Genomic DNA, 25,713 nt, shown 5'->3' with positions numbered 1-25,713 from the left:
CATGGGAATTGTTGGGTTTGTAGTTCACTAATAAGGCCATTTGGGGGGGAAATTAGCATTGGCAGAAAACAGTGCAGCTGCACAGTAAGGGTTTCTCCATTTCTCCCCATTCAAGGTAACAGTACTTAGTGCTAATGGCTGAGAGAACTGTTACACTAACATCCTGGGCCAGGGAAATGATCCCTATCTGGAGAGTGGCTGGCCGGCTGGCCCACAATGTGTTGGCTCCGTTTGGCCATGCACAGCCAAGCACATCATTGAGTGAATATCTCGGAGCAACAGCCTTTTGCTCGGGTCCAAAATTGGCCAATTCCAGACATTTTCCCACTTACAGATAAAAGGAGGTTGTAGAGTTGCCTATGGTAGATGGGAGTTTGAAGGCAGTTTCCCCCCATACAATGTAAAGCATTTTGAGAGTCAAGAACGCACTATATAAGTCATATCAAATCAACCAATCAATCAAACATGGTTGTATTTACAAACCACCAAACAGAAGAAAACGGGCAGAAACAGGGAGGGACTACCTGAACTTGTCCAATGAGAAACACCCGTTTTCCAATGCAAAGCGTTTTTTAATGAATTTACAACCCTGTTCCAACGAGGGCGTTGACGACCTGGCGACAGACTCACCTTGCAACGTCTGCAGGCACTACGTGTGTGTGTGGGAAGGACGAAGACTCACCGTGCAACGTCTCCAGGCACTATGTGTGTGTGGGAAGGACGAAGACTCACCTTGCAACGTCTGCAGGCACTACGTGTGTGTGTGGGAAGGACGAAGACTCACCTTGCAACGTCTCCAGGCACTACGTGTGTGTGTGTGGGAAGGACGAAGACTCACCTTGCAACGTCTGCAGGCACTGTCCCGTCTTGATGTCCCAGATCTTGACGGTGGAGTCGGCGTTGCCCGATACCAGGATGTTGTCTTTGAGCTCCATGCCGCTGGTGAGGGACTGGTGACCCGTCAGAGTGTGGATGCAGTTACCCGTCTCCACATCCCACACCCGGATAGACGTGTCCAGGCTACCACTCACCACGTGGATCCCATCAAACTGGAGGGATGGAAGGATGATCCAGTTATTGCGATTCATTCCATTTGACACCAACAGATTCCAGTCATTTCTATTCTAGCATAGGAATCAAGCAATAGAAAGTATTCATGAAGCCCTTTTTCCATCAGCAGTTATCAGAGAGACTACCCTGGGACAGAACCTCAGCTGACAGAACCTAAAGAGCAAATCAAACGACGGAGAAAAGAGGAGGATCCAGTTATAAATTACAATAAAATGTAGTGGAAAATAATGAATTCCACATTGGAATTCAGATCGGATGTGTGATGAATCGGAGTCAAATAAGGCTTTTCTAGATAATATTCAATTAATTAGCATTCATATAATAACACATTAATTGATTAGATCTAATGTGTACAGCTTTTTTAAAGTCAGTGTCACATATAGTGTATAGAGTGTAGGGCATCTGTCCATCTGAACAGTAAACCTCTCTCTCCTATTCCCTATTCAGATGAACTACCTTTGAGCTTGGTCTAAAGCACTATGAAGGGTAAAGGGAGCCATTTGGGATGCAGCCTCTCTCTCTGAAGGTGATAGCTGTGGCTCTAAACTGCTCCGTCATCACACAGAGAGCGAGAGAGAGAGCGAGAGAGACGTAAAGGGAGAGGACATCTTCGAGGACACGAGGCAGAGGAATCCATTAACCTTAACACTACTACTGCTGTGTGTGTGTGTGTGTGTGTGTGTGTGTGTGTGTGTGTGTGTGTGTGTGTGTGTGTGTGTGTGTGTGTGTGTGTGAACCAGACTCACACCAATGTTCTGTTTATATAATGTCACTGCAACGTAGAAAGAGAAGGAGTTGAGAAAAACCCATCGTACTGCTGCTCTGCTGCCTTGGATACAACAGACAGAGGGACTATTTTGTTGCGGCTATTTCCCAACCAGTGTGGTTCACATGGCAACCACCTTATCATATTGTGGAATGGCGGTTCAAAGCACCCACTGGAAACACTGTTTTAAAGGGCTCTGGGTTCTCTAAGTCCTCCGAGGTCTATCGTTCTTGTTTTATGGACGCGTTAGGCACTGTATGAACCAGATGGGACCCTGTTGTACACTTTCAAAAGAGATTATTATAATTTACACCAAACTGTACAGTGGATATATGAAGGGATTTGATTTGAGTAGAGGACTTCTATGGTGGCGTGTTAAATTGATTCGTTTCGTGTTTTATTCCTAGAGGGCTTGCCAAATAGGACATAAAAGGAATGTCGTTGGGGCGGGGTGCTCTTTGATGAGAAGGGCTTGATTTTGCAGTTTAAATGCACAGTTTAAATGCACAGTTTAAATGCACAGTTTAAATGCACAGTTTAAATGCTCAGTTTAAATGCTCAGTTTAAATGTTCAGTTTAAATACACGGTTCACTTCGAGGATTGCAGATTAAAATCCAATAGACTAAGTCACTATACAAATCTTCAGACATTAATCACATGATGGACTCTGTGATGCGTATGAGTGTTAGTGAGCGTGTGCGGCAGGTAGCCTAGCGGTTAAGAGCGTTGGGCCAGTAACTGAAAGGTTGCTGGTTCAATTCCCAGAGCCAACTAGGTGAAAAATCTGCCGATGTGGCCCTTGAGCAAGGCACTTAACCCTAATTGCCCCTATAAGTGGCTCTGGATAAGAGCGTCTGCTAGATGACTCAAATGTAAATAAATACGAGACAGCGCGTGTACACAGACCTGTAGTGAGTAGACTCTGTTGGTGTGGCCCTGCAGCGTGTGGAGGCAGGTCTCAGTCTCGGGGTCCCAGACCTTGACCATGAAGTCGTAGGCCCCGCTGACCACCCGGCGGCCGTCGTACTGGACGCAGCGCACCGCCGCCACGTGGCCCATGAGGACGTGTAAACACTGGCCCGTCTCCACGTTCCACACGCGCAGCGTGGCATCGCGAGAACCACTCACCACCCTGGGAGAAGAAAGAGGAGACGGATTGACGAGACATTCAAAACACTAGTCTATTCTTGCAGGACTTCATCAAATCTAAAGCAGGCTGAATGTCTGAGAATTACAGGCGGAGTGTTTTTGGCTCAGATCCACTGGTTAGATTGGATTCATTTGGATCAAGACAATTTCTTTTATGTTTACCACAGTTCGTGTGACAGTTTTGATGGGAATCTTGACAAACAAAATGGTGTTTTTGCCAGGACCTTGCAGACACGTATCCTTCATGGTTGTGATTTACTGGCAGTAAATTCAATAGGTTGACCTCTACCCCTCATTCCCATGATGACAGTTGATGAAAGCAAAACAGGAAATACATAAATCAGATTGGAGCCTTCTCATTCTCCTTCTCAAGGCCATCGTCATGCTGGTACATGAACGTACACAAAACCCCCAGGACACAATACCCACCCCTCCTAAACCTGCAACCCCTCCGGCACAGAAAGTGGAAAAACAGGTTCATAAAGAATTGGGAGGCGTACTCCACGAGTTACAAAACGGCTTCCGGCATCCAGCACTGACAAAGATGGAAATCACCGTTCTTCCACTGTCAAGCCCTGCAGCCGCCAGAGGCCCTTCACTTCCTCTGAGTGAGTAATCTAAATGTTACACAAAACCTCATCGGCCCCGAGGCAGGAAGAGCACTAGAGAGGAGTGGCGGATCACTTCGACGGCCACTTTGGTTCTATTCAGTCCCGATGAGACCCTAACTACACTTCATGAGGCACATTGGCATGTTGTAGAGTTCCACTGATGTGTTCTTTAACTGCCTGGTATGCTTGTAATACATGCTGTTTTGATACCAGGAATAGAATCGAGTATGTTTGTCAACTCGTGTCGGACAACGACTGGTCCATTTGAAAGATCACAACCTGTTGGGTAAACAGTCAGTCAGTACATACGTTTTCTCGTGCAGGTGCATACAGCGCACCGTTGAGGTATGCCCGTACAGGGTGTGGATACAGTCGCCCGTCTCCGCGTTCCAGACCTTGAGCGTCCGGTCGGTGGAGCCGCTGATGATGATGTTGTCCCTCATCTGGGACGACCACACGCCCCCCGTGTGGCCCACCAACGTCCTCAGACACTGCAGAGAGACCGGAGAGAGAAGACGTCTCAGTCTAGATGCTTCACAATGACAAAGAGAAAACACACCTCATTATGCATACGCCACACTATGACATATCAACATCTTACGAGTTTTGAAGAAATGAAAGAAAATCATTTTGCTCAAGTTTGAGATTGACCCTTCCGATGATTGGATGGAAGTCCAGTTGAAGACAGGATATCAGGCTGAGATCACGTTCCATTCAGACGGTATAACAAAGTGAATTTAAATGGATCTGACCTTTCCTAAAAACCTTTAGTCATGTCAATCCACATGTAACTGCAGCACAGGAGGGATGAAATGTATTATATTGACCTTTCCTCCGTCTAAGGGAATTGATTTATACTCATCTACAGTTGAATGAGGAGTCATTTCCTTCTGTTGTTCCAAGAAGATGGAAGTCCTGGGGTTCAAATACTTTCTCTGGGCTTTGCTGGTGCAATCTAACCAACACATTAGCCGGAAACGTGCAAAACCCGACCATCTGACACGCCAGGCAGACTCGAGCAACCACTAAGTATTTGAAAGATTTCAAATAGTATTTGAACCCAGGTCTGGAGTACAGGTGGTGACAAAGCCTTCGCAAAAAAAAAGAGAGAAAAAAAAAGAGACCCATTCTTCCTCATTTGCAAAGCTAGATTAGCTATTGATTACAGTACAGTGATTAAAGAAATCTTTCCAATCTATTCTTTTCAATTTGTAATGGCCTCCATAGACATTATCCCCTAAACGTAATTATCCCTCGAATTGAATTAGATTTTTTGGGATGGTAAACCGGAGGAACCAGTCTGTTCCGGGGGCGTTATGATCCGCGCCGGGACGTGTCGCGGAGGGTGTAAAACACGTGACCTCCTGACTGAAGCTGATAAAGTGGTGAGCGTCCAGCGACCGTCAATGCAAGGCGGGGGCAGGGGTTTTATTGAGGTGAGTGAGTTGGGTGTAACTGCAGTCTCTCTCTCTCCCATCTCAGTTCCACTCTCCATCCATCTCCCTTGCTCTCCTGTGATAAACAGGGACGCTTCATTAACTTTGGGACGTAACCTTTTCTCGCCAATGTCACAAGCTATTTATTTTATCCATCTAACTGCAGTCAGGCCTCCATTTGCTCAGCTTCATAACGGTTATATTGTAGGAAGAGGAGGGGGGTAATTAGTAATGGTTCCAAGCAGGATATAATGAGATGAAAGCTTCTGCTACGACTGAGCGAGTTGGTCACCATCTAACGGTCAAATAAATAGTGGGTAAAATACAGTGGAGTTTCTTGGCATGTTGTTCGTTCAGCTGTCAACATAGAACCAGGTTGGAGTCATGAATGCATTGAATGTGATCAATATTATATGTACACATTTTTGACTGCATCACATCAAACCACTGTCCTGAGTCAAAGTACTCAACACACACAGCAAATCTGTTACCAGGGTGATGGACTCCCAAGCAAAACAAGCCCAGGGTTCTGACATTCGGGTTCCAAGAACGTGGAAGCTTTCTCCCCTGCTCTCAGGTGATTACAGCCTACTTCAGAGTCAAGGAGAGAAGGACCCCTGGAAGTGGAGGCTTAGGTGTCTATTTATCTGCCTTTGTTGAACAAATATGAAGAGGCATCTCTCTGCGTCTCAGAGGAAGATTAGGCATTCTTCCTCGAGGGCCTGTTAGGGGCTGGTTTGAAGACCAAGGGTTTGATCAAGTGCTCTATTTTTGCATTACACTTCCTTCCTGAATCCTTTGATCCTTGGCGTTAAAATGTTGGAAAAGTACCCTGTATTGCTCTTCCCCACAGTAATCTTTCAATTGGGGAGACCATTTTGTTTTTCTACTGCGCCTGCTGACAGTTGTCTCCTTCCCATAATGGTCACCTTTCCCAGAACGCAGTCTTCAGAACACAAAACAAACCGACAAAACCAGGTCGGCTGACTAAGCGAGGATGCCAACAGACAGGTGATGCTAACTGAAGGTAAAAGGCTAGTCCGCTAGCCCCGGGAGATAAACAAACATGGTCTATTACAAGGCTATGAGAAAGCTGCACAGTGCAAAATAACAAGATGGTCACATATACGAGGCTAGACAACGTTAGCGGGAAACTCAGACTAGGCCAGATTGCAGACCTTGTTGTGTTTATCAGGCTCACAGCCCAGCAGAGGTCGGATGTAAGGAACCTTTATGCTGGAGAGGAATGTTTACAGAGGTGTTTTTCTTGCTGCCGCATTTGAACAGACCTGGTGGTTACCCAAGATCTCATTATGACTCAGAGGTAGAAGTAGAGAGAGAGGTAGAGAGAGAGAGAGGTAGAGAGAGAGAGAGGTAGAGAGAGAGAGAGGTAGAGAGAGAGGTAGAGAGAGAGGTAGAGAGGTAGAGAGAGAGAGGTAGAGAGAGAGAGGTAGAGAGAGAGAGGTAGAGAGAGAGAGGTAGAGAGGTAGAGAGGGAGAGAGGGAGAGAGGGAGAGAGAGGGGGGGGGAGCAGTAGAGGGAGGGAGAGAGAAGGAGCAATAGAGGGAGGGAGAGAATGAAAAAGAGAGATGTCCTTTCAAGGACAATGAGGGAGAGATAAAGTGAATAAACCGAGAGAACAAGGGTTTTCCCAGCACTGTGCAAATGGCCCCGTGACACACAGGAGAAGGGTGTAAACTCTACGTGATAAGACCTTCGCATGCATTCCTGGGTCTTGATGATACGGCCTCAGAAGTTTCTGTTTGCCGGTCAACACAGACCTGGCGTTGATCCATGTTAGTCACGCTCTCAGCTGTGGTTCCACATCTAGCTTGTGGTGACATGCCAGGTCTGGATACGCCGATTAGTATGAACATAATAACATAGGCTAACAGTCTCTCACAACGACACACATGTCAAAACACAGTCTACAAAGATGAGACATAACCCCAACCAGAACAATCCATTTAGATTTAAATCAAATAAACATGGAATGTGTTGTTTCAGTTTAATAGATGTAGTTATCATATACAAGGAGATCAATGGCCTCATTATGAGGCATACACTCAATAAGTTATGTCTGGAGCTCCTCATGTCATCATCTGAGGTGAAGGTGACCCAGGAATACACAGCTAGAGTGTGTGTGTGTGTGTGTGTGTGTAGCATCTGGCATAACAGAAGATGCCTTTCCTCTCTGTGATAGAGGGAATCTGCCTGCCTGCCAGGCTGTTTGCCTGCCATTTCAGATCAGCCTGACAGGCAGCGGAGTGTGTGTGACAGGCAGCAGAGTTGTCTGTTGACGGGCACAAGGACTTTCACTGCTCCAGCACACAGGCAGACAGCCTTTGAAGCACTGGCTGTGTGTACAGTGTGTGTGTACAGTGTGTGTAGATCGAAGCTTGACAGCTCTCATTGAAAGCGAAGGACAGCAAAGACAAAGGTGCAGGCCTCAGACGGACTCAGCAGCCAGCACCATATTCCACAACAACATCCGATCGCTAGGCTACTGAAGACAGGCAGCCTGAGGAGGCTACTGAAGACAGGCAGCCTGAGGAGGCTACTGAAGACAGGCAGCCTGAGGAGGCTACTGAAGACAGACAGCCTGAGGAGGCTACTGAAGACAGACAGCCTGAGGAGGCTACTGAAGACAGACAGCCTGAGGAGGCTACTGAAGACAGACAGCCTGAGGAGGCTACTGAAGACAGACAGCCTGAGGAGGCTACTGAAGACAGACAGCCTGAGGAGGCTACTGAAGACAGACAGCCTGAGGAGGCTACTGAAGACAGACAGCCTGAGGAGGCTACTGAAGACAGACAGCCTGAGGAGGCTACTGAAGACAGACAGCCTGAGGAGGCTACTGAAGACAGACAGCCTGAGGAGGCTACTGAAGACAGACAGCCTGAGGAGGCTACTGAAGACAGACAGCCTGAGGAGGCTACTGAAGACAGACAGCCTGAGGAGGCTACTGAAGACAGACAGCCTGAGGAGGCTACTGAAGACAGACAGCCTGAGGAGGCTACTGAAGACAGACAGCCTGAGGAGGCTACTGAAGACAGACAGCCTGAGGAGGCTACTGAAGACAGACAGCCTGAGGAGGCTACTGAAGACAGACAGCCTGAGGAGGCTACTGAAGACAGGCAGACTGAAGAGGCTACTGAAGACAGGCAGACTGAAGAGGCTACTGAAGACAGACAGCCTGAGGAGGCTACTGAAGACAGGCAGACTGAAGAGGCTACTGAAGACAGGCAGACTGAAGAAAACTAACAGGCAATTTAAAAGTCTGGGGCTGCAGTAAACAAAATGCTAATATGTAAAAAAAAAAAAGAAGAAGAATAATTAAAAAAAGAAGAGCGTCAACAATGAAGCCAAACCGAAGCAGCTCTCCCTCTAAGACCGGACCATCATTTCACGGCATTGTGGTTTCTAGCCTCCTCTTCTTCAGTCTCAAAGCAAACACTTTTAACAGAACTCCAATGGCATCCTGTTATCTTACTTAACCGCAGAGCAATGCGGAATTCCAGGTTGTGCTTCCCAAACGGCACCCTATGCCCTTCATCGTGCCCTACGGTGGGGGCCCTGGTCAAGAGTAGTGCGCGATAAAGGGCATAGGGTGCCATTCGGGATGCAAGCCAGTCTCTCAAGGAGATGAGTCAAGGAAGCGTTTGTAGAGTAATCTGCTGGTGCAATCATGTCTTGATTGCTCACAGTGGGGTGTCCTGAATCACTCCCATACTGTATGATAGTACTGACGTGAGAGAGAAACCCCTCTGGTATCTAAAGGACAAGAATAACAATCCTAGTCTTAGATAATGATGGAATCTTTCATTGGCGACATGAAAGGCTAAATTCCAGCGGAAGATCCATTATCTGATCTGAAGAATGTCTGCTGTGACGCACGATGGAAATGAAATGGTAAATGTTGCTGGATGGGATACGCTGTACATGCGAGCCATGTCTAACAGGGAAAATCTATGGAGGACACGACAGCACCAGACACGTGCCTTGTTCCATTTTGTTCCAAGCGATGTATCAATGCCAGGTGCTACTTTGAGAAATGCAACTGAACATGCCATAAAAGGAGTAGGAGGTCCATCACATTCGTTCTAAACAGTATGCTTTGCACTGTGTTTGTTCTCTACATTAGAACATGTTCAGCAGAATATTTCATTCACTTGACTACTCCCCTCTCTACCGGTCAGGGACAGAAACCTCGCCAAAAGTAGTGCACTATATACGGAATAGGGTGCCATTTTGGACACAAGCGTGGTCTAATCACTGAATCCAGTGGCTGGGATAACGAAGTCATATTCAGACTGCACATCCTCTTTGGGACAGAGGAATTCAAAGCACTCGGGTTGTGACATTCCTGTCTGTGCCAGCTCATCTTTATCAAAATAAAAGCGTCCGCAAACCAAACAGAGAGCGCGTCCGGACCGAGACCTTGTGGGCCGCAGCTGAAGGACAACAGAACTAAAAAAATACAAATGAATTGGAGATAGATGCTTCAGACAGACATGGAGGCCAGTCTAGAGAGGGAGTCAACATTGTCTCTCTGTAATATCCCAGTAAAACAACAACGTAAGAGAGAAAACTTAGACCTCCTCAAAGTAGCACCTGGCATTGATGCATCACTTGAAAGAGTGAAATGCATGTCTTTCAAGGTCCATTTTCAAGCGTGGGTTTCTCTCTATCTCCTATTGATCCAGTGGTGAATAAAGCCCTTAGTCTGGATGTTAGCTGCTGAAAGCTGGGCAGGAATAGGCTTCCCTGAGCTCCTGTGAGGCTGAAGGTTTACGCCACTTAAGCTGGGACTTGGAGTGGAACGCCAATGTAGAAGGAGAGGAAACACACAAGCGAGCGCACACACACACACACACACACACACACATGTACTCCCACACACAGGCATAACACACACGTACTCCCACACACAGGCATAACATACACACGTACTCCCACACACAGGCATAACACACACACACGTACTCCCACACACACACACGTACTCCCACACACAGGCATCACACACACACACAGGCATAACACACACACACGTACTCCCACACACAGACATCACACACACACACACATACTCCCACACACACACACACACACACACACAGGCATAACACACGCAATAAATAAATAAGAACACCCACAACCCAAGGTCAGACAATCTGTAAAGAAAGGGAAAGAGAGAGGAAAAAGAGAGAAGCTACAGTCCTGTCTGGCAGCCAGGCAGACATTTGGGCTATTTGCTGTGGAAACAGAAGCAGGATCAGGAAGAAGAATGCAGTGGCAGCACTGGATTATTCCCTGGCAGGGGTCATCCAGGGGTCAGGTCAAAACAAGCCTGGCTTGTCACGGCTAGAGATGATTGATGGTGAATATAAGGGCACTGCAGAGAGCGAGCGCGAGAGAGGAAAAGAGAGCGAGGGCGAGAGAGCAAAAGAGAGCGAGCGCGAGAGAGCAAAAGAGAGCGAGCGCGAGAGAGCAAAAGAGAGCGAGCGCGAGAGAGCAAAAGAGAGATCGAGCGCGAGAGAGCAAAAGAGAGCGAGCGAGAGAGAGCAAAAGAGAGCGAGAGCAAAAGAGAGCGAGCGCGAGAGCAAAAGAGAGCGAGCGCGAGAGCAAAAGAGAGCGAGCGCGAGAGAGCAAAAGAGAGCGAGCGCGAGAGAGCAAAAGAGAGCGAGCGCGAGAGAGCAAAAGAGAGCGAGCGCGAGAGAGCAAAAGAGAGCGAGCGCGAGAGAGCCAAAGAGGAAGCGCGAGAGAGCAAAAGAGGAAGCGCGAGAGCAAAAGAGGAAGCGCGAGAGAGCAAAAGAGGGAGAGCGCGAGGGAGCAAAAGAGAGCGAGCGCGAGGAGCAAAAGAGAGCGCGAGGAGCAAAAGAGAGCGAGCGCGAGGAGCAAAAGAGAGCGAGCGCGAGGAGCAAAAGAGAGCGAGCGCGAGGAGCAAAAGAGAGCGAGCGCGAGGAGCAAAAGAGAGCGAGCGCGAGGAGCAAAAGAGAGCGAGCGCGAGGAGCAAAAGAGAGCGAGCGCGAGGAGCAAAAGAGAGCGAGCGCGAGGAGCAAAAGAGAGCGAGCGCGAGGAGCAAAAGAGAGCGAGCGCGAGGAGCAAAAGAGAGCGAGCGCGAGGAGCAAAAGAGAGCGAGCGCGAGGAGCAAAAGAGAGCGAGCGCGAGGAGCAAAAGAGAGCGAGCGCGAGGAGCAAAAGAGAGCGAGCGCGAGCGAGCAAAAGAGAGCGAGCGCGAGCGAGCAAAAGAGAGCGCGCGAGCGAGCAAAAGAGAGAGCGCGAGCGAGCAAAAGAGAGCGAGCGCGAGCGAGCAAAAGAGAGCGAGCGCGAGGAGCAAAAGAGAGCGAGCGCGAGGAGCAAAAGAGAGAGCGCGAGGAGCAAGAGAGAGCGCGAGGAGCAAGAGAGCGAGCGCGAGGAGCAAGAGAGCGAGCGCGAGGAGCAAAAGAGAGCGAGCGCGAGGAGCAAAAGAGAGCGAGCGCGAGGAGCAAAAGAGAGCGAGCGCGAGGAGCAAAAGAGAGCGAGCGCGAGGAGCAAAAGAGAGCGAGCGCGAGGAGCAAAAGAGAGCGAGCGCGGCGAGCAAAAGAGAGAGCGCGAGCGAGCAAAAGAGAGAGCGCGAGCGAGCAAAAGAGAGAGCGCGAGCGAGCGAGCAAAAGAGAGAGCGCGAGTGAGCAAAAGAGAGCGCGAGCGAGCAAAAGAGAGCAAAAGAGAGAGCAAAAGAGAGCAAAAGAGAGAGCAAAAGAGAGCAAAAGAGAGAGAGCAAAAGAGAGCGAGCGCGAGTGAGCAAAAGAGAGAGCACGTGCGAGCAAAAGAGAGAGAGCAAAAGAGAGCAAAAGAGATTGCGAGATGGCAAAAGAGCACGAGGGAACACAAATAAAGGAAATCTGTTTTTTCCTCTTCTTGCAATGGAGATCTATCCACCAGCGGTTTAACGACTGATCTAGGATCAGCTCAAATGACTTCAGTCCTGACTTCAACAAACAAGAGCAAACTAACTCACCTGGCCCAAGCGAAGATGGTCTCTAGATTCTTTCAAACTGATTTAGGATCAGCTCACCTTTCTACAGCTCTGACCTCGACTGTCATAATGAAATGAACAAATCTGGCACAGGAACAGCTGGTTGGGGCATAAAAGGCAACCAACCACACGGCAGGGAGGGAGGGGTGGGGGCGGTGTTGGTGGATCCAGCCCAAGCGCATCGTGGGACGTGGGAAAAGAATGGCCTCGGGCCAGCCTGCTGGGTTACGATGACTAATCACGCACACACCGGTTCTGACCTCTGTCTTCACAGCATGGTGTGAGCAAGTCACTGCAGCACTAACCTGAGAATTACAAGTCATCCGGATGGACATTACCCTAATGGTGGTGGTGGGAAGAGAGACAATCCGCATGGCTTCACTATCAGATGCCCTTGGTACTGATCTGTTCACATCAGCACAACGCTGAGAGAGACCGACAGACTGTATAATCACTGCTTGGCTGAGTGCCCAATGCAATCAACAGGGAGGAAGCTTTTCTGCTATAAGGCATGACACTTTCAGTGTTTCAGTGTTTCATGCACCTGGGCACCACTGACGCATTCAGAGTGTATTTGTAATTGTCCATGCAAGGATAGAACGTCTGAAACTTTTTGTTTAAGAACCTTAGTCGTTCTCCTTGCACTTTAAAAAGCCAGAGAGCTTTGTCCTAAAGGAGAAATGTCATTAAGAGCTCCAGTGAAAATGGAGTCGGCGAAAGACCAGGGAAGAGGTGATTTACAATACTCCCTGAGCCTCCCTACCTCCATCCCTCTTGCTCTCCCTCTCTCAGCGAGGCCCACACCAATGCCACCATTTTAGTAGACCCTATAAACCAGCAACACAAGGTCCGCGCAATGGCGAAGGCTCAATCTCCAATGGTACACTGTCCCCTATGTAGTGCACAACTTTTGACCAGGGCCCATAGGTGTCTGGTCAAAAGTAGTGCACCACATAGAGAATAGGGTGACATTTGGGACAAAAACTACATGCAGGAGGAGGAAGAGAGAACAAAATGGATTCCAGACAATATGCTGCAGTAATTGTTAGACAGGTGGTGTTATGTGCCAATGTTGAATGATGTCACTAATCAATTGCAATTTGGTCAGGGTCTCAGGGAGATTCTGGAGCATCAAGCAGTATCATTTGTATAAAATCTCCAGTATGCAGTATACTGTAGCCTATGAATTTGAGTAAACCTTAAATGCAAAAATCAATACAAACCCATGATCATGAATCTGAGGTATTGAGTGAAGACACACTAAGTCATTTAAAGAGCTGCCATAGCATGTGGATTGACTTCCTGCTAACATGCTTCATTACAGATCAATGAGACGGTAATGAGAAATAGACCAGCTGTAATGTGTTCCTTCAGAACAGGAACTCATTACAATGTGTATTGTATTCCACATAACACTGAGATGCAGTGGGATGGAACAACCAATGAGACACTTTTTAAACTCCTATTCATAATCTCCAGAACCAAACCATACCAATCTACATCTGCAGTCTGTAGTCAAAAAGGTTTGGACTAGTTTCAATGTGGGGGTTGGAGAGCGAGGGATGAGTGACAGTCCTACCTTTCCTGTGACAGCCGACCAGACCTTGAGCGAGTTGTCGTCAGAGCCGCTGACGATGCGGTTACCACAGAACTGGAGGCAGGTGATGACATGGTCATCATGACCCTTAAGCACCTAGAGAGGACAGAGGGATGGAGAGGAGAAGAGGGAGGGAAGGAGAGAGAGAGATGGATGACAGGGAGGGAGGGATGGAGAGGAGAGAACAGGTAGAGAGATGGATACGGCGGAGAAGGAGAGGACGGAGTGAGGGAGAATAAGAAAATGTCAAGAACCAAAACAGGAACAATGACAAGGCTGTATTTCTCCAGACATCAAAGACTTGAGGTAAATGTCACGACGGCGCTTTGCAGGTGTACAGAGACCCCCATTTAAAAATACTTGTGAGTGTATGTGTGTTTAAACTCAGAACTGCCGACTCGGCGAATGACAGAGCGCGTTACAGACGGAGTGTGAAGAGCAAGCGCAGTAACCACGGTTACGTCAGCCATTCCTTCTCGTCACAATAGGACCCGAGGGCTTTTGAAATTAGCCATACGAGGCATATTAGGAAGATCACTCTCCCTTGCTAGTCAAGCTCAATTTAAACTCTGAAAACAGGATAGGCCGAAACACTCAAGAAACAGCAGGTTGATGTAGAAGTAGAATTGAGGTCATGCCGAGCGCTAGAGAAGAACTACCATAAGAAAAAAATCTATCTATAAGAACGGCCATTACCAAAATCTTCTTTAGGAGAGTTAGAGAACTGACCCACCTATGGCTTCTAATAAAACCCAGCATAAGAGCCTTATCGACTTGGACGTCTGATCTAATTCAAAGCCGCTTTATATAAAATCCATACGAGTCTCAAGGGAGTGTTAAGATATAATGAAACCGTCTAATAAGGAACGTAGAAAGGCTTTAGATTCTAAGTTTTATACAAAACCAACAACTCCAAAGTTGAGAACGGAAGCAGAGTTAAATACTGTGGGCTAATGATGAACGCAAATAAAATTATCTATATTATAAACTGGGTGGTTTCAGCCCTAAATGTTGATTGGCCGACAGCTGTGATGTATCAGACTGCATACCACAGGTATGACAAAACATGCATTTTTACATTGGTAATCAGTTTATAATAGCAATAAGGCACCTTGAGGGTTTGTGGTATATGGCCAATATACCACAGCTAAGGGCTGTATCCAGGCACTCCGCGTTGCGTTGTGCATAAGAACAGCCCTTAGCCGTGGTATATTGGCTGTACACCACAAACCCCCGAGGTGCCTTATTGCTTAATTATATAAAATGTTGAGAATAAGGGGAAGCAAAGACAAAATGTCTACCTTGGGTGAACGGAGGTCTCCTCTCCTCCAGTTGGTGTCTATCCTATGCTGCCTGATGTACGCACACTTCCAGGGGCTGTGGGTGAAGCCCGGCTTGGTGACTTTCCTCTTCTTGAAGGCTAGAGGCTCATCAATGCCTGCTTGTGGAGAGATGAGAGGAGAGGAGTAGTGTCAGTCCGAGACTGCGTCAGAACGCAGAATATCTACTGTTTGCTCAGGCCATTGTCAATCTAGCCTGACCATGGATCACATTGGTCAATGCTGGTGTCAATCATGGTCTGAAACTACTTCAGCCTGTTCCTTTCAGGCCAGTGCTTGTGCCTGTCATGCCCGTATACCGGTTCAGTGATTCCTATTGGCTAAGTGCGTCTAGACTGACCCTCCTCCCGGCACTTCTCCCTCCAGAGGAGGTTGTCCTCAGCCAGGATCCTCCAGTAACGACAGGTCTGAGCAGCCTGCAGCAGGTCCTTGGGCTCAAGGAACGACAGCACGTACAGGGCCAACTGACGGAGGAGGGGAAGGATAGAGGGAAGGAGAGAGAGAGAGAGAGAGAGAGAAGGTTATTTTACAGCGTAAGGGCGTTGCCGTGGTTCAGTGGGTGTTCTGGGTCTAGTTGACCAACCCCACACCTCCTAAAATACCCGTGCTCTACAACTCAAACATACCTCATCCCCAAGCCATTATTGACGATCCAGAGCAATTGAGAGCGTTTGAAAGTGTTTCATCGATGCAGCACAGCAGAACCCCTGATTGTGTATTGAGTTGGTTACATAACAGGGTACTACAGGGTGTCTTCGTCTTACTACGTGTCTCAGTCTCATCCATATATGGATACCACTGAACTGCCCCCAGGGTTTGTTCTGTTGCCGCTTCTTTACTCTGCCTAGTGCCTACCACACCCTATCACACTCCAGCCTGAGAGACGGAGAGAAAACAGAGAAAAGAGCGAGAGGAGAAAAAAGAGCGAGAGAGAAAAAAAGAGAGAAACGAGACAGAAAAGAGAGGAGAAGAGAGAGGAGAGAGAAAAGAGGAGAAAAGGAGAGAAAAGAGGAGAAAAGGAGAGAAAAGAGGAGAAAAGGAGAGAAAAGAGAGGAGAAAAGGAGAGAAAAGAGAGGAGAAAAGGAGAGAAAAGAGGAGAAAAGGAGAGAAAAGAGGAGAAAAGGAGAGAAAAGAGGAGAAAAGGAGAGAAAAGAGGAGAAAAGGAGAGAAAAGAGAGGAGAAAAGGAGAGAAAAGAGAGGAGAAGAGAAAAGAGAAGGGGAAAAGAGAGAAGAGAGAAGAGAAATGAGAGAAGGAGAAAAAGAGAGAAAGAAATAAAAAGAGGAGAGAACAAATGGGAAGCAAAGCAGAAACAGCTAAATGGGAAGAAACAAGGTAGCAGTGAGAGGGAGCAAGACAGGCTGTCTGAGGCTCCAACCTCTGCTAAACAAGGTAGCAGTGAGAGGGAACAAGACAGGCTGTCTGAGGCTCCAACCTCTTCTAAACAAGGTAGCAGTGAGAGGGAGCAAGACAAGTTGCCTCATGCTCCAACCTCTGCTAAACAAACAGTCTGAAGGGACTTGGCCACTGGAGCAAGCTGAGGGGAGGCTATTTAGACCATTATGGAACATTCCAGACTACTTCCCACACATCTCCCTTCACTCACTCATTCCCCCATTACAGACGATTCCACACCTTGCCTTCCTCTCCCCTCTTCCACTCCCCGTTCAGACCTCCCTCACACCTGACAGACAGGAGGCAGGTGCCAGACTGAGACAGTCACTCTGATAAGGACCTCTCTGAGGAGTGACAGGAGGCTGTTTAAGATAGATCCCCTGAGACCATAGAGTCCTGAACAGAGACACATTGGCCCGGTGTTATTAGTCCTCAGTTTGAGCGAAGGGTGACAAACCCACCGAAAGGTGCCATTAAGGCTATTTCCAATGAGTTAAGTGGAGATAAGAAGACAGCTCAGGGAGCTTTCAGTTCTCACCTCTTTGGGCAACAGGGATGGATGGGAAAGTGCAGTTGGGGGAGTTAGGTGGTTCTCACTTCTTTAGGAGGTAGAAAAGCAATTGGGTAGAGAGGTGTTAGAAAGAGAGAGAGGAAGAAGGGGTTAGAAAGAGAGAGAGGAAGAAGGGGTTAGAAAGAGAGAGAGGAAGAAGGGGTTAGAAAGAGAGAGAGGAAGAAGGGGTTAGAAAGAGAGAGAGGAAGAAGGGGTTAGAAAGAGAGAGAGGAAGAAGGGGTTAGAAAGAGAGAGAGGAAGAAGGGGTTAGAAAGAGAGAGAGGAAGAAGGGGTTAGAAAGAGAGAGAGGAAGAAGGGGTTAGAAAGAGAGAGAGGAAGAAGGGGTTAGAAAGAGAGAGAGGAAGAAGGGGTTAGAAAGAGAGAGAGGAAGAAGGGGTTAGAAAGAGAGAGAGGAAGAAGGGGTTAGAAAGAGAGAGAGGAAGAAGGGGTTAGAAAGAGAGAGAGGAAGAAGGGGTTAGAAAGAGAGAGAGGAAGAAGGGGTTAGAAAGAGAGAGAGGAAGAAGGGGTTAGAAAGAGAGAGAGGAAGAAGGGGTTAGAAAGAGAGAGAGGAAGAAGGGGTTAGAAAGAGAGAGAGGAAGAAGGGGTTAGAAAGAGAGAGAGGAAGAAGGGGTTAGAAAGAGAGAGAGGAAGAAGGGGTTAGAAAGAGAGAGAGGAAGAAGGGGTTAGAAAGAGAGAGAGGAAGAAGGGGTTAGAAAGAGAGAGAGGAAGAAGGGGTTAGAAAGAGAGAGAGGAAGAAGGGGTTAGAAAGAGAGAGAGGAAGAAGGGGTTAGAAAGAGAGAGAGGAAGAAGGGGTTAGAAAGAGAGAGAGGAAGAAGGGGTTAGAAAGAGAGAGAGGAAGAAGGGGTTAGAAAGAGAGAGAGGAAGAAGGGGTTAGAAAGAGAGAGAGGAAGAAGGGGTTAGAAAGAGAGAGAGGAAGAAGGGGTTAGAAAGAGAGAGAGGAAGAAGGGGTTAGAAAGAGAGAGAGGAAGGGGTTAGAAAGAGAGAGAGGAAGAAGGGGTTAGAAAGAGAGAGGGGAAGAAGGGGTTAGAAAGAGAGAGAGGAAGAAGGGGTTAGAAAGAGAGAGGGGAAGAAGTGGTTAGAAAGAGAGAGGAAGAAGGGGTTAGAAAGAGAGAGGGCAGTAGAGAGATGAAGAAGGGGTTAGAAAGAGAGAGGAAGAAGGGGTTAGAAAGAGAGAGGGCAGCAGGGAGATGAAGTAGCGTTGGAACTGCGGCTCAATGAGCTGAGGAAGAAGGGGTTAGAAAGAGAGAGGGAGGGGTTAGAAAGAACTATAAAGGGGTTGTCACCTCTTTGGGCAGCAGGGAGATGAAGTCACGTTGGAACTGCGGCTCAATGACCTGCATCATGTGTTTGACATGCGTGGGCTCACAGCTGTCGATCAACTCATCCAGCGCCATCAGCTTCTCTGGGCCACTCCAGCTCTGAAAAACACACAGGAGGACGAGGGAGAGAAGGGTTAGATGGGATGTGTCGATGGTACACTACTCCAGCTGTGGAACACACAGGACCGGTCAGGAGAGAAGTACATGGAAAGGACTTTATGTGTTGGTTGTGTTGATGGTACTTGATTGTAAAATAAGTTGTTTTTGTGTGTGTTGCGTTGAATTGGCATACAAGGGTGCTTGCTAGAAGTGTGGTGGAATGTAAAAGCCACTTTGCATAGGTGTAGAAGTGTGTATATTTGCCAAAGCATACACTATATATACAAAAGTATATGGACACCCCTTCAAATTAGTGGATTTGGCTATTTCAGCCACACCCGCTGCTGACAGGTGTATAAAATCGAGAACACAGCCATGCAATCTCCATAGACAAACACTGGCAGTAGAATGGCATGACTGAAGAGCTGTGACTTAACGTGGCACATTGTCATAGGATGCCACCTTCCCAACAAGTCAGTTAGTAAAATTTCTGCCCTGCTAGAGCTGCCTCAGTCAACTGCAAGTTCTGTTATTGTGAATTGGAAACATCTAGGAGCAACAACGGCTCAGCTGCAAAGTGGTAGGCCACACAAGCGCACAGAACGGGACCGCTGAAGCACGTAGTGTGTAAAAATAGTCTGTTCTTAGTTGCAACACTCACTACAGAGTTCCAAACTGCCTCTGGAAGTAACGTCAGCACAAGAACTGTTCGTCGGGAGCTTCATGAAATGGGTTTCCATGGCCAAGCAGCTGCACACAAGCCTAAGACCACCATGCGCAATGCCAAGAATCGTCTGGAGTGGTGTAAAGCTTGCTGCCATTGGAGCAGTGGAAGCGCGTTCACTAGTGATGAATCACACTTCACTATCTGGCACTCCGACAGACGAATCTGGGTTTGGAAGATGCCAGGAGAGCACCACCTGCCCCAATGCATAGTGCCAACTGTAACGTTTGGTGGAGGAGGAATAATGGTCTGGGACTGTTTTTCATGGATTCAGGCTAGGAATCCGTTAGTTCCAGTGAAAGGAAATAGGAGGGAAAGGAGGGAGCAACGCGATATTAAAGCTCATGATTTTGGGATGAAATGTTGGACAAGCACGTGTCCACATACTTTTGGTCATGTGTACGCAAGTGAATAACACATTCCCTCAACAGAAGCCAGTTAGCCCAAGGCACCTAGCCGCTAACTACACTGGCAACAGGCACATTAAGAGGCCATTTCCACATCAAGAGCCTGGCCTTCATCAGCACTGTTATTACCTAGCTATGCTCCGTTGGGGATTTCTCCTGGCTGAATATTCACCACAGCTCACAGCCTGAAGCTCAAAGCCAAACTGTTGAGCTCAGCTAGCAAGGGCTGTAGTTGTAACTAGACCAAGTGTCTAGGTGCTGGGGCCAACGTGGTTTTCCTTTTGGGAGAGCGCTCAAATGTAACACAGTGATTATAAGAGAGAAGGATGGAGGATGGAAAGCATTGGGCATGTAAAGCATCTGTAATTTGGCAGTTAGACTGACGCCACCGGAGGAGCTGGCTATGCCGGTAGTTAGGAAGGTAATCAGGGAGTTGGGTTCAAAGCAGTACTTCTCGAACCAGGGCAAAGGGTTGGATTACTGAATGGTTACTCAGCGCTGGCTGGCAGGCGACTTAACACCCTTTGGTTATGCCTCTGGGAATTAGCTTTCTGGGTAGAAACACCACTAGCTACAAAGCTTGCTTATGCTTGGCGGGTAACGCACCGAATTAAGGCACTGATTACAAAGCATGGGTCAGTCAACCCTGGTTTTCAACCAGACGACATAACGCCATGTTTCTTTCCAATGTTATGACATTTGGATAGCATTATTTTCTGGCTATACTCATCTTAAAACCTCGTAAAGAGGATTCATTTGAATTTCTCTCTCACTCCACAGGAAGCACAAAAAGGGTCTAAGCATGCCAGGACAGGAAAGAGAATGTACAGAATGCACGTTGTGGGTTTAGCTGCGTCTAATACGGGCTGTCAGATGAAAGGCAAAAATGGGGCCATAGCAGGTGAACTACGTCAATAGTCTCTCTCTCTCTCTCACGCTCTCCCGCTCTGTTAAAAACCCACACACAGAGGGCGAGTTCTCACATGGACAAGCTATTTCACAGGATTAGTGTTTTTTTGGGAACGATTAAGCGATAAATGCAATGTTACAATATTTGACAACGGATGTCTGACTGAATTGTTTGATGCCGTGCCATGTCCCGGAGAGGCAGGTACTGATCTTACAGGTAGTTGTTGCAGAAGTAAACAGAGCGGAAAAGCCCGACCTTGAACGCAACATTGTTCTAAACAGCTGCGGAATCTTAACATCCTGAAGTAAGACTTACAGGCATCCAATTGTTAATGAACTTGGCCTGACATCTCTATGCTGCAGTCTGGCTTCTGTGGCTGGAAATCTCTACAGGATGGGATTACATTTCACAATAGCAGTAAACTGGTTTATTCACCAAACAGAGACGTGAAGAAAGTTAATCACCGCAATATTAGCAGAAAGATGTTGCCGACAGGATTGTTATTAGTAAATTCTTGACAAGATTTCTTGACATTTCGTTGCGGTTATGCAGCCATTACCTTCAGAGAATGCTTTGAAGACGGAGCTAAAGCTCTAATTTCTTTCCTGTTTATTTCCCCAAAGATTTGGCCTTTATGACGGGCAAAGTCAATACAGTCACAAAGCCTGCTGTAAAAAACACTTCAGCGAAGAAGGCAGCAGCATTACAGCGAGTTGGTTGCCAAGTCAAATAAACTCAGCATTGTTCCCATTTCGGATGAAAGGGATGCTTACTGACGATGAATTTGATATTAACAAAATGCTATAAACAAATCTCTGATGTCTGACCACTAGTCATCATTGTGGAGTTGCCTCAACAAGGCTTTTGTTGCCCTATCAAAAAGCAGAGAAGGAACATTACGGCCGTGCCTGAAATGGCAACCTATTCCCTATATAATAAACTATTTCTGACCTGAGGCACTACAGGAAGTACCTGAAAGACAAACGGATTTCTCTATTGGCTGTGACGTTAGAACTCGACCATAGGCTAATATGTCATACGAAGCTGACTGGCCTAAAATACTATGTGGCTTTGAAAGATTTACCTGAACAAAGATCACACCTGTTCAACTGTTGACATAGTATACATCGGGCGTTGGCTGCACAAATACAATATTGGAGCCTGTATTCTAAACAGGTAGGCTAAATCCTATCCCATGCTACAGTGCATATGGTAATGTGTGGGCCAAAAGATCAAGGCAGCAATTACCTTCAAGGCTTGAGGAAACATTGATCGGGCGCAGCATCAGCTTTTTGATGAGCTCTCGCTCCAGGGCTTCGAAGGAAGACACTCCGGGGAGGGGGGACGACGACAACATATGTAACAAAGGAGTTGGGAGGAACTAGGAACTACCTACTTAATTAACTACTTAGTTAGAACTATCACTCCTCAGGGAGCAGAGGCCAATTAGGAACTGAGAGCTAGGGGGTAGGAACTAACTCACCTGAAATGACCACAAGGAAGGGGAGGATGGACATGACAGGAAGACATTGGAGGAGCGAAGGGGGAACTAACTCACCTGAAATGTCCGGAGCCATTCCTGGAGACCTGTGGGAGAAGGGATGGAGGTGATACGCCGCCTCTGCTGCCCCTGACCGTTAGCTGTCCTGATGTGCCCAAACGTGGTGGGGGTGGCTGGGTAGGGGACCAGCCCTGTAGCACTGTGGGGAGAAATACGGAGAGATGGGGAGGGAGCGAGTAAGAACGCAGGATTTTTTATTTTTTTTTCACACAAGAAAAAGATAACCAGACTACACTGAAGAAAAACTATTTCTCCTGTTCTTCTGAGGAGAAGGATGAGGGTTATATTGATAGCGAGGAACACGGAGGTCATTATGAATAGTTTCAAATGCGGGCAAAGTGCAGGTGCTACAGCAGTAGCAGCTTCTGCAGATATCTTCCACTCCGCTCACTAATTACAATAGCAGTGAGGAGTACAAAAGTTGGGTGGATGGAGAAGCAAACAACAGATACTAATGAGAGAAACAACCCTGGGACTCTGCCAAAAGGAGACTTAACTGGGTTTTTATAGCTGGGGTGTATTCATTAGTGTACACCGTAGCAAACCATTTTGCAATGAAAACAGAGTGATCTATTGGGCACATTCAGGTAGGTTCCTACCCGTTTGATTTAGTTTGCTTCATAGTGAATACACCCTGCTCTCTTCTCAATGCAACAGTTTCTCTGGAATTGAACTGAAACCAAGTTCACATTCATTAGGCACGAAACGGGAAGGTACTACCTGAACGTCAATTAAGAAATGTTCAATACAATGTTCCTTTGCTAAATGTTTCAGTACGCCGTGCATGAATGAATACGAGCCTGATCTCTTCCAGAGTGTTTCTCTGGAACTGAAACCAGCTGTTTATTCCCATGTTTCCATCATCATTAATCAACTAAATGCATCTGCACACAAGCTTGATTCAATTTGGTTTGGGTTACTAACTTATTTTTATTCAACTAAAAATATTTTTAAAATCGACTTGATTTAAGGGGAAAGAGAACTGCTATTGAGGTGCAGATCAATTCTGGAATGTGAATTTTAGGGGGATTTCTGTGCGCCTCTCGCCCTGAGACTTCAAAGTGCACATAGTTCCAAAGAATTAAGTTCAATGTCAACCCACCCCCCCAAAGGGAAGCCACGAGGCGTGCGCTCATTCGGTACTAGGCAAACGCCAAACCAACCATTCAGCAGCTCCTCACACCATTCTGCTTAGTGACAAAAGTACGGGGTAAAAGAGAGAGGTCTGTTTCATAACGGGTTTATTTTTAATGGGATTGAGAGCTAGACCAACGTGTGGCAATTACAAGTCTGCAGAAGCAGCACAGTGCTGCCAGTGAGTGAGGCAGCAGTGCTTCGTCAGGGTCCTCAGGAAGGCATGAAGTACACTTTAATGGGCAAGGAACATGCTGCGGTGAGCACTTCTTATGAGGATTATGTCTTAGTGTGAATAACTACATAATATTCTGACTTACAGGGACAACGGGGGCTGCCTGCTGGATCCTGTCTGTGATACAACAGAACTGGGTCAGGGTTTCTTTACTATTTGCATTGCTGGTCTTACTGGGTAGGAAGGCTAAATCTATTCGTTAACTGGTAGGAACAGGGGGTAGGTTCTTCATCTTGGATACTGGATAACAGGGTAGGGGAGATGGGAACGCGCGTGCGCGGGGGGGGGGGGGGGGTTCTTTACCTTGGATACTCGGAGCCTTTGCAGGGCTTTTTTCCTGAAGGGAAAGATCGGACCTCTGGGCCATGGTCCAACTTTCTCTTCATCTGCAAAACAAGGGAGGTGAAAGGAGAAGAGATGTTAGGAGGCAGTAGAGCAAGAGACACCACAGAGGTACACCCTTGTGTGCGTGCGCATGTTCCTTCGTTCTTGCAACCCTCTATAAGAAAATAATGACAGGGCCCAAAACTAAAAACCTCCCTGCAGCAACCTAACATTTGGTGAAAGATGAGACCTGGCTCGAGTGTAAATGATAATTGCTGCCTCACTCTCCAGATTACTTCTCCTCAAAGACAGAAGATATGAGTCATCTCTGCCATTAACATTTACAGGCTGTACTCCTGAGGAGAACGAAGCAGCGCCTCACTTTGAGAACAGGGAAAGAACGATTTTGTTGTTGAATAACTGGTACTGCAAACAAACGCTGACTTGAATGCTTTTGAGGCTCACAGCAGGAAAGCACTGACTGTTTCCTTCAGAAAATGATTTGAACACAACTGTAGTTCTTTATGTGCACACGGCACAGATCCTCACAAGAATAAAACTAAATGCAGATAGAGTTCCCTTGCCTTGCCACGGGGACCAACCATTTCCACGTGAACAAACCATTTCCACGTGAGCAAACGTAAATTATGAACAATCCGAAGGGTCCCTACTTATTCAGCCTATAGATAAAAAGGCAAAGAATTTTGAAGTTCCAGTCATTCTTAATGCAGACGATGGCGCTGGCTCCAGCTGAGAGAAAGAACAGGGTGAGGTGTGGTAAAGGTTGGCTCTAACTGAAAGACATTTTATGATTTATTTTTATTGGGATCCCCATGAGCCAAAGCCAAATGAAAGGCAGGGCTGAGGTGTGGTAGTTTTTTTTTTTTAACACCGATGAGCTTCACTCCAATAGGTTGCATACTGAAAAAGAGCAGGGGACACGAACACACACACACACACACACACGCACTCACTGAAACAATCATTTTGGGAGCAGCTATATGCTATAGGATGGGCAATGACTGCACCCTTCGCTAGAAAGAATACCTTGATTAGAATAGCTCGATTTATACATGGGTGGTTCAAGGGAAACCATACACACAACCTCTCCTGCCTCAGTGGGTGCATAGTCAGAGCCTGGATAATGAACATCTAAAACAGGAGAAAACAAAAAGGCCTCAGCGTCCATCAAACACCGAGCCCAAAATTACATTTGAATAAAACTCTTTTTGGGGACGTACTTGTACAGTGAGTCTCAAAAGGATTTGTATGCACTTGGGTAATTGAATGCCCGGTTAGGAAGGAGCACTGGGGGGTTTCAAAAGACAAAGCCTCTTTCGTGTTGTGTTTGCTTTACTCCACTTTGGTAGTGTCTGTGACTGGTACATCGTGACATAGACATTTAGCCTATTTTATATGGGACGTTCACCCAAATAGATGCAATTTCCACCACAAAGACCACACTGGACTATAACAGACCAAGAATACCTATTAACTATTCATATCTTCATGTCACTGCACTCTGACCGTCGGGACTCACACATGCATGGAACACTAGCTAGATGCACGGAGATGGACAGAAACTACGCCAAGGACAAGTTAAGAATGCTAAATATTTCATTTGTTGCCGATTCTGGAGCCACAGAAAAATAGATAATATAGCCTAGCCTGCAATGTGGCTATAGAACTGCAATGAGGTCTGTATGAAGGGAGGCCTACTTTTGAACTTATTAGCTGGGGATGTAGCCTAGTTGATTGGAGGACCAAACAACGATACTGATATCAAAGACTATTGATTATAGTTTAATTTCCACCAGATCATTTGGCGCTGAGTGTGTGTGTGTTTGTGTGTCTGGTGGTCTGACTGAGCTGAGGGAAGCGGTTCTGGTTTCTCTTTCTTGTGAAGAGCTGGCTGGGTTTTGATTAGGGGCCCCGTAGTGGGATGGTTAGCAGCGCGTTGACGAGACAGTCGAGTCAGATCAAGAACTGTTCAAATAAATGAAAGCCATCTCCCTGAGATGGAGAACAGGACTACGAGGAGACAAA

General features: G+C 47.0%; 1 protein-coding gene across 8 annotated transcripts in view; it reads right to left on the bottom strand.

Moving 5' to 3' along the window:
• The window catches only part of LOC109878625 (F-box/WD repeat-containing protein 7), a 187,445-nt gene that overhangs the window by 5,558 nt on the left and 156,174 nt on the right, over positions 1-25,713 (bottom strand). For 5 of the 8 annotated variants that reach the window (XM_031837853.1, XM_031837854.1, XM_031837856.1 and 2 more), the window contains 9 exons: positions 23,647-23,729; positions 21,972-22,113; positions 18,238-18,372; positions 15,331-15,454; positions 14,952-15,091; positions 13,633-13,746; positions 3,908-4,089; positions 2,745-2,970; positions 839-1,049 (listed from right to left, as the gene is read on the bottom strand). In XM_031837853.1, coding sequence (XP_031693713.1) covers positions 839-1,049; positions 2,745-2,970; positions 3,908-4,089; positions 13,633-13,746; positions 14,952-15,091; positions 15,331-15,454; positions 18,238-18,372; positions 21,972-22,113; positions 23,647-23,729 — 1,357 coding nt within the window. The remainder of the gene's footprint in view (positions 1-838; positions 1,050-2,744; positions 2,971-3,907; positions 4,090-13,632; positions 13,747-14,951; positions 15,092-15,330; positions 15,455-18,237; positions 18,373-21,971; positions 22,114-23,646; positions 23,730-25,713) is intronic. The other 3 variants (XM_031837855.1, XM_031837858.1, XM_031837860.1) reach the window with 1 other exon arrangement.

Source organism: Oncorhynchus kisutch, linkage group LG12 (assembly GCF_002021735.2).
Source record: "Oncorhynchus kisutch isolate 150728-3 linkage group LG12, Okis_V2, whole genome shotgun sequence".
Taxonomy (NCBI): Eukaryota; Metazoa; Chordata; class Actinopteri; order Salmoniformes; family Salmonidae; genus Oncorhynchus; species Oncorhynchus kisutch.
Note: the sequence above shows the minus strand (reverse complement) of the source record. Positions and strands in the feature narration are given on the sequence as shown.